The 8,614-nt window shown below is 34.7% G+C and overlaps 1 protein-coding gene across 1 annotated transcript; it reads left to right on the top strand.

The window, feature by feature from the left end:
* Window positions 1-786: 786 nt before the first annotated feature.
* On the top strand, window positions 787-7,973 carry LOC112518532 (WD repeat-containing protein WDS homolog). Its single transcript, XM_025126255.1, has 5 exons — window positions 787-989; window positions 1,356-2,106; window positions 2,391-2,492; window positions 5,372-6,007; window positions 7,550-7,973. Exons 2-5 carry the CDS (start codon window positions 1,453-1,455, stop codon window positions 7,724-7,726), a joined length of 1,569 nt encoding a protein of 522 aa, XP_024982023.1. The 5' UTR covers window positions 787-989; window positions 1,356-1,452; the 3' UTR covers window positions 7,727-7,973.
* The last annotated feature ends 641 nt before the right edge of the window (window positions 7,974-8,614 follow it).

Genomic DNA, 8,614 nt, shown 5'->3' with positions numbered 1-8,614 from the left:
CAAATAAGAAAAAAACATCTCAGTTCAGATATTAAAAAACTAGAATATAATTAGGATAATCATTGAGTTATAACAAGATATTGTTTTTATAAAAACTCGTGTTATCAAAGCAAAAAAAAACTATTTCGTTATTAAGTCTAAATTAAGTTATAATAAAAAATTAAATTAAATAAACTATAAAAACGAGAATTTTTAAATAGTTAATTTGATACTAATATATATATATATATATATATTTAAAATTTTAAGATAACTTCAAATTTATATTTTATTAAAAAATAAAAACGTTATCGTTTTTCTATAATTACATAAAACCATTTTATAACACTGATAAAAACAAAAAATAAGACAAAACATTAAAATCAAAATTTAACGTGTTGTATTGCATGATTAGTCTTTTAATATATATATATATATATATATATATATATATAGTATATTTCAAATATAACTATGTCCATTTGTATAATTAATGCAATTCAATTAATTGAGATATTTATAGAAATGATAAAAGTTTATTTATTATGATTTGAATATTTATTGAAGACGAATATGATTTATTAATTATGATCAATTCTTTATATTAAGAAACAATCAAAATTTTTATAAAATCATATATTTATCAAATTAAATAAAATTAAATTGTATTGATTATACAAATATAAATAATAACCGTACTGTATATTAAACTAACTGTTTTGTAGGTTTGTCGAATGGTTGCTTATCCGAATAAAATAATAAAAACAAATCTGATAATTGAAGGGTTATGATTTATGAACAAAATTAGTTAACCCCCTTTTCGTCCCTATCCTCGACTGAAAACTGCACCGATCTCTCCATCTTCCACAGGATTTTCGTCTCTCTCAATCTCCAGTGTCACTTAGGGTTCTACTAATCTCATTGATCAAGTGTTAAAGTCATTGATTTGATCGAATTCATCGAGAATTTGTAATTTCGCACGTCGAACACAATTTTCAATCGACCACGAGGTACTTTAAATGAAATTAAGCTTCGTCTATCTTCACTTCGTTTCCTGATCGATGTATTTCTCAATTATTTGGTAGGTTATATCTAGTGTTAGTTATCAATTTGTTTGAATTTAAGTAGAATTGAGTTACTCAAATAGGAATTTGAAGTCAACGAACAATAGCCATCTCAAAGCTATATCAGAAGTCAACGAGCAGACTATAGGATGTCGATATATAATTAAGATATCTGTGTTTGTGGCATTGTTGTTTTGATGAGAATCTTGGACTTCATATGACAAGGCCCCCATACAGCATGACGACATAGAAATTTGAGCTTTATTCAATCGTCATAAAGCTTATGTTCCTTTTTGTTTCCATTTTTTACAGTTTCAACGTCACGATGACAGTTGGGTTGCTAAGTGCTTTGATAAATGGCAAGTGCAAGAGATGAGTATCTTGGAGCATAGAAAGAACTTGTTTATTTATGGAGAATTTATCGATGGTGATTGGCTCAAAAGGGTTAATAAAAAGGAACGAATTTGTAAGGATCCTTATTCAGTGTCTCTATTCGTTAGACTATGAGAAATCGGCAGCTTGTTTGGAATTAGAGTCAGGCATTTCGTTCAAATCGGCGGAGCTTAAGTTGCTTGAATCATTGGTCCTTAGTGCTGATTGGGAGGGCTGTATTGATAGCCTATATGGGATCAGGGACATGACAGATGAACAAAGGGATGCAGCTTTGTTTCTTGTTTCACAACAGTATTTGCTGGAGTCTTTGGGACGAGGGGATGATTCTTTAGCCTTGTCCCTTTTGCGTAAACAAATTTCCAAATTGCAAGTGGGTAGAGAGAAAGTGCACAAGCTTGCTTTTAGTTTATTTTCACCTGGGGAGCTGGGTTTGAATGAAGTTCATGAAGATGGTGATGTTTTTCAAAAATTGAGGAGAAATCTAATAAATGAATTGGAGAAATTGCTCCCACCACCAATCACTGTGCCTGATAGAAGATTGGAACATCTGGTCGAAAAGGTGGTTTGTTCCCAAATTGATTCATGCATCTATCATAATTCTCTCGATCCAGTGTCAATCTATGGGGACCATCGTTGTGGCCGGGATCAGATCCCTACAGAAACTGTCCAGGTGTGTAAGTTGACTTTTGAAGCCATGTATCTGTGTTGCCTACCTGAGCTAACTTTATGATGGAAAATTTTGCCATTTTCTTTTCATTTAATTTTTCTTGAACGGTCCCTATGTGACAAGAGTACCCTTGACTATCACAACTTTTGACTTCTTGGTGCTAGTTATTAACTAGCATACACATAATCAATTTACCGTCATTTGTAAATTGGTCAACTAGTGATTTCTCTTTATGGTGATTTTTTAGTGGACCAATGGATGGAGTAACCTCTTTTAAATTGTTGCAGATTCTGTCTGATCACAAGAACGAAGTTTGGTTTGTTCAGTTCTCTAACAATGGGAACTATTTAGCATCTTCATCAAGCGATTGTACAGCCATTATATGGAAGGTAATATTATGTTCTGGACAAAATTGATACTCCGGAGATTCTACTTGTAGAATATGTGGGAAATTTGTTGAATTATAGGTTCCATATAAAAGCAAGGAAAAATATAGTTTCTTATTCGCGCGCTATAAATTGGTTTTCTGAATGAACAGACAAACATTCTTATGTACTATTTTGTTGATATCATGGAGACAACCAATTGTCCTTGTTTGGTTATTATATATATATATATATAATGAGAAACTGTTATCCTTCTCACTTGGTACGCATGTGGCAATCAAGGACAATTTTTAAACACTAATTATCATCAATGTTAACTGAAACAAATTGCTTATATTTTCTGCTAACAAGTTGGTCAATGTTTGTTCTATCAAGGTTAAGAGAATCCCTAATGTTATTTACATAGTATCTAACCTTGGTAACTGTGGTCACTGGTTTCATTGATATTGAATTGGAAAGGTCTCAAGCAGCAGTTGATCACTGAACCATGGGTTTTTACATAGAGTCCATGGATCTCTGGTCATGGACTCTTTATTTTACACTACCTGTACGAACTCGGGAATGAAACAAGTGTAATCATAGAAACAACGCATTCCTCTCATTTAATTAGATATTAATTTTACGTAACATGTTAAAGTGAATAAGTATTAAATATTAATCCCAAAGAAGCCAACAGTAAGACGTTACAACATGAAAAGAGGTTAATGTTATGATGGTAAAGAAACACCCACAGTAAGTTGTTTTGTTAAATTCAAAATACGTGTTTCTTATTTGAATAATAAATGTGTTCCTACCTTTTCCTACATAATGCATCCATCTTACAAGGAGTTTCTCGAACACCCTCAATTGGATATATCAATGAGACAGTGATGGTATCAACAAAAGAGGATTAGGGTGAAATTGGGTCAAATGAGTACAGGCACTTCCTGTTTTGTCCTTACCAATGAATAGTGAACTGGCTTAGAACTCATAACAGTAATAAATGAACCTCGCTCGGAAATCACTTAGCTTGATTGCTTCATATAGATGATTCTCTGAATGAATAGGTAATGACCATTAGCAGTGCCAAAAGCAGGTAAAGCTGAATACGCCACTTATTGATTTAAATCCTTATATTTGCCTCCTGTTTGCTAACATCCCAGTTCACAGTGATCAAGATGACAAACCTAGGAGATGCGGTTTTCCTCTTCTGGATCCTTGTGGTGTCTATTTGCCTGTGTTATATCATCTGTTTGAGGGGTTTAGCTCTAGCCTGGAATCCGATGTTTATAATTATATCCTTGAAATAGGAATGCTCATGAGTAGGTGAAGTATCCAAGATTGAGCCGTTTGCTATTGACTAGTAGGTGTGCAGCATATGTTCAGTGTCATTTCTGTTATCCATATTATGTAGGCGAGGCCTGACCATGAGTTTCTTGTCTTTCTTGGGTAGGGATTTAAAGGCTATAACTGACTGAGATGTTTGGTAAACCAGAATGTTGCTTTTTTAATGTGCCCTAACTTTTTTTATGTTACTTTTGGATCAGTTTTGGCATTTATTTCTTACCACCAAAAACTTTATTTCCAACTCACATTAAGCCAAGCGTGTGGCCATTATTCCTATTGTCCTGAATAGTGGGCGAGTTTGTGGCCACATGACATTTGTAAGCTGTTCCTTTATCTTTTAAAAGTTGCCAATTACTTCACCTTCCAAAATGCTGATCTCCAAAACAGTAGTTTGAACGCGGCATATTATTACTTCTTCATGATTACTTGCTACTTTTGGAGCTGTTGCCTTGTTGGTGCACTTTAACAACATGCCTAAGCTGTCTATAAAGCACTGTAATCAAATGCTCTAACACTGGGATAAGATATGAATGCATGATATATTCTTTTATATTTTCTTCTGTCATGCACCGGAATTAGGAGACTGATTGTAATCCGTAACATTCACTTGTCTGTTCCATTGTTCAGGAAAGACAAACTTCTTAACTATGCACAACAGGGGAGTTGGGCACTTAATCTCATTGTGGCTTGAGTGCCTCCAACTGCCAATTCAGGTGAGACATATGTGTTCAGTTTCACAATTCAGACCAATCTGACAGAGTGTAGAATTGTTGATTTATAACAAGTTTTTGGACCTTCTACAACCAATGGGCACAAACATCCATGTTATAACCTAAAAAGCCTTTAGAAGAATTGAATTCCTAACACTGATTCCTGTGGTCTATCAACTATGATTACTTGATTTGAACCTTGAGCAGCTTCTCAATGTTTTATTTAGGAAAACTGAAATTTCATGTTCTTAAATCTCGAGTATATTGTTTCACTCTAACCTTCCATCTTCTGGTTGTACAAAGCACCGGGTCCCTGCACATTAAGGGGCTGTTTGGTTAGTTTTCCATTAAGTCTTCTACGGATAAAGCTGTATGTGTGAATTAATCTTTCTGTATAGATTGAGAAGGTTTTTGTTTGGGAGGGTTTTTTCATAGATGGAAGTAGCATGCTTTTTAATTGTGAGGGACAGGTTCAGAAAAAATCGTTGCTTTCTGCATAGAGCTCCCCCCTAGAAGCTTACTGAATTCATTAAGTCACTACCAAACAGTCATTTATAGCTAACCAAATAAGCTGCAAGTCTCATTAAGCTCATTAAGCTGCTAACAAACAGGCCCTAACTGCATTCTGGATCGATTTTTGTTATGCATGGATTATCTTTATATGTTGTGTTCACTTCTTACATTTGTCTAGTCATCTTGTTTTTTCTTTTCTTGATTTCATGTGGCAAATCTTGAAAGGTATATATTTGGGGAAAGAAGCAAGCAGAAAACAGAGAAGAGGGAGAACCGAAGATGCCCAGAAAGTACCCTTTTTTCTGAATCCTATTCTTGAAAGTTTTGCTGCAGGTACTAGAAGATTGCAAGTTGGTTCTGCAACATACATTAAGCAGTCACCAAAATCCAGTTTCTTTTGTAGCGTGGAGCCCTGATGACACGATGCTACTGACATGTGGCAGCTCAGAAGTCCTTAGGCTTTGGGATGTGGAAACAGGTACATGTAAGCACACTTTTGGTGATAGTGGCTTCCTTGTTAGCTCGTGTGCTTGGTTCCCGAGCTCAAAGCAACTCGTCTGTGGCAGTTCCGACCCCAAAAAGGGCATATGCATGTGGGATTGTGAAGGCAACGAGACCAAGGCATGGAGAGGAGTGAGGATGCCTAAGGTGTCAGATATCGCCGTTACTCCAAATGGAGAAAATCTCATCAGCATTTTCTCGGATAAGGATATTCGGATCCTAAATGTGGTCACAAATGTTGAGCGGGTTATCTCTGAGGAGCACCCTATCACGTCTCTTTCTGTTTCCGGGGATAGCAAGTATTTGATTGTTAACCTCAACAGCCAAAAGATTCACATGTGGGATATTGAAGGATCGTGGGAAAAGCCGTTGACGTATAAGGGTCATAAGCAACACAAGTATGTCATACGTTCTTGCTTCGGTGGAGTCAACAGCATGTTTATTGCCAGTGGCAGTGAGGATTCACAGGTATGCTACATCCGTACTCAAGTCAGGGGAAGTTCAAATAAAAACCGTAAATATTTTGAGAACATGAGGACCAACTTTTCGTGCTTTATTCACGACGAATGTCGTGATAGATTTTCATGATGAAAATTATTCATCATGAAACTACATGATATTCATTATGAATAGTACATGAAATAGTTGGTTTATAGGATCTCAAAATATTTATGGTTCTTGTTTAAACCTTCCCCTACTCAAGTCTATATTAACTTCTCTCCCTCTATTTTATATGGATGCTTGTGTTTCGTTGCAATGGCAAAATTGAGCTAGGCGGTTGAAAGAATCGTGAAAGGTTTTAGGGTTTTAATTTGATATGGGTAGTTTAGTAATTTACTAGACTTATCCTATCTCCCCGATTTTTGTTCTGCCTATTTTGGTGGGACAAAAAAAATGCATTTGTTCCACTCAGTCTTGCCCAGTCTCAATCTGATTGTCGCATCAAAGATGGGACATCAAGTTTTTGTTTTGTGTTCTGCCTATTTTGGTGGGACAAAAAAAATGCATTTGTTCCACTCAGTCTTGCCCAGTCTCAATCTGATTGTCGCATCAAAGATGGGACATCAAGTTTTTGTTTTGTGTTCTGCCTATTTTGGTGGGACAAAAAAAATGCATTTGTTCCACTCAGTCTTACCCAGTCTCAATCTGATTATCGCACCAAAGATGGGACATCAAATTTTTGTTTTGTTTTGTCCTGCATACCAAACAAGCTTGATTGTTCTTGTTTGGATTCTCCATTACCCAAAACAAGTGGATATTCAACTCCCTAGTGAAACCACAAAGAAACCTTTCGAACCACATGCATCAAGCATATGCTAATCTTTGTTCATGCTGCTTGCTTCCTCATGCTATTACACAAGCCGGGCAGGGGCGGACCTATGAAGGACCTAGGCGGTACCGTGCACCCGCTCTACCGATTTTTGCAAGTAGAATTTTTGTTTGGGTATGAAAGGTGCATGTTAAGCATTGAGGGGATGCTCCGGGATATTAGAAAATACAAGGGACATCAACCAAAAAACTGAAGAAGTCCGTTGAAATCAACCAAAAAAATGAAAAGTTCCTCAGTATCAACTAAATCCCCCAGAATTCCCTCGAATCAACAAAAAAACTGAAAAAATATCTTGAAAAATGGTGGAATTCGGCTAAAAACGCATCAGGTAAAACATAGAATTGCATTTTGCTCAAAAGGTCGATCCCATTTGGAAACTGTATTTTATTCTCCAAATCGACACAATTGACTTTGTCTCGGGTCAAACCGTGACTTTATGAACCTTTGATTCACTTTAAAGGTGCACCCACTCGACAAAAATCTTGGGTCTGTCTCTGAAGCCATAGAAACAACCACTCTATTTTTTGGAGCAGAGGCAAGTCTGCATAAACCTTCCCCCAACAAAACCACCTTTGAGTGGGATATACTATGCTCGTCTCATTTGGTTTTTTTTTTTTTAGTGAAACCGTAGAGAAAGTTATCCAGCCATGGGCATAAAGCATTCTCCTTTGTCGTAGCAGGTGTATATTTGGAATCGACGTAGTTCTGATCCAATCGAGGTGCTGTCCGGCCATTTAATGACTGTAAACAGCGTGAGCTGGAATCCCAAGAGACACCAAATGCTAGCTTCTGCTAGCGATGATCAAACCATTCGCATTTGGGGACCAAATCGATCAGAGAAGATGAAACTCGTATGATGTATGTAACCATTACCTGTAGTTAGTCAAACGTATTTTTTTCGATGCTTTCTGTCGATACGTAGTTTATATTGTGCATCCATCTGTTTTGACTTCCTGCACCACGGTTCTCGTGTTCGTTGTAAGTAGCCATTTCCGCTTCGGTTTCTAGTTCGATGCATCTTTCGGTTTGTTTTGTAGGTAAGAAATAATTGTATGGTTCTATAAAGTTGATGAATTAGGGGTTGTTTGGTTAGTTTTCCATTAAGTCGTGTATGGATAAGTCGTGTATGGATAAAGCTGTCAGCGTGGATTAATATGTCTGTATAGATTGGGAAGATTTTTGTTGGAAATGGTTTTTTTCATTTTGATGACATGATTAAATATATTTAAGAAAACATTTCAATTTTTTAACTTTTTCTTATTAAATTAAATACAAATTAAATATTTTAGAGTAAAGATTTTTTAAATAAATATGATATATTATTTTCGAGATTACTATTTTGTTTGTAAAATAAGGTAACACTTCTTATTTTATTTTGTTCAAAAAAATACATATCTTTAAAAAAAATGTTAGAGAGATAAATTGTGCTTTACAAGTTTTTTTTTTTAAATATTGTTATAATAAATAATTCAAAAAATTTAATTAATTTAATATATTTACATGTGAAGTAATTGTTTTTACACAAATATGATATATTCTTTAAAAAATAAATATTTTTTGGTAAGAAAATAGTAAAAAATATTTTTTATTTTTTTCAAAAAAGACATTTTTTAAAAAAATGTTAGGGAGATAAATTGTGTTCTAACAGTTTTCTTAATATTGATATATTTATGAATAATTTAGAAATTTTCTAATTCATTTAATATATTTATTAAATAATATGTAAAATCAATTTCTTTTTCCAA

This window comes from Cynara cardunculus (assembly GCF_001531365.2).
Source record: "Cynara cardunculus var. scolymus isolate 2C chromosome LG 9, CcrdV1, whole genome shotgun sequence".
Classification (NCBI taxonomy): Eukaryota; Viridiplantae; Streptophyta; class Magnoliopsida; order Asterales; family Asteraceae; genus Cynara; species Cynara cardunculus.
The sequence above is the reverse complement of the archived record's forward strand: the minus strand, read 5'-3'. Positions and strand labels throughout refer to the sequence as shown.

What these genes read in the sequence shown, in the direction of transcription:
- LOC112518532 (XM_025126255.1), top strand. Translation starts at nt 1,453, where the DNA reads ATGGAGAATTTATCGATGGTGATTGGCTCAAAAGGGTTAATAAAAAGG. An exon ending in TCCCTACAGAAACTGTCCAG is followed by an intron (nt 2,107 to 2,390) that starts GTGTGTAAGTTG and finishes AAATTGTTGCAG; the next exon opens with ATTCTGTCTGATCACAAGAA. An exon ending in GTACAGCCATTATATGGAAG is followed by an intron (nt 2,493 to 5,371) that starts GTAATATTATGT and finishes GTTTTGCTGCAG; the next exon opens with GTACTAGAAGATTGCAAGTT.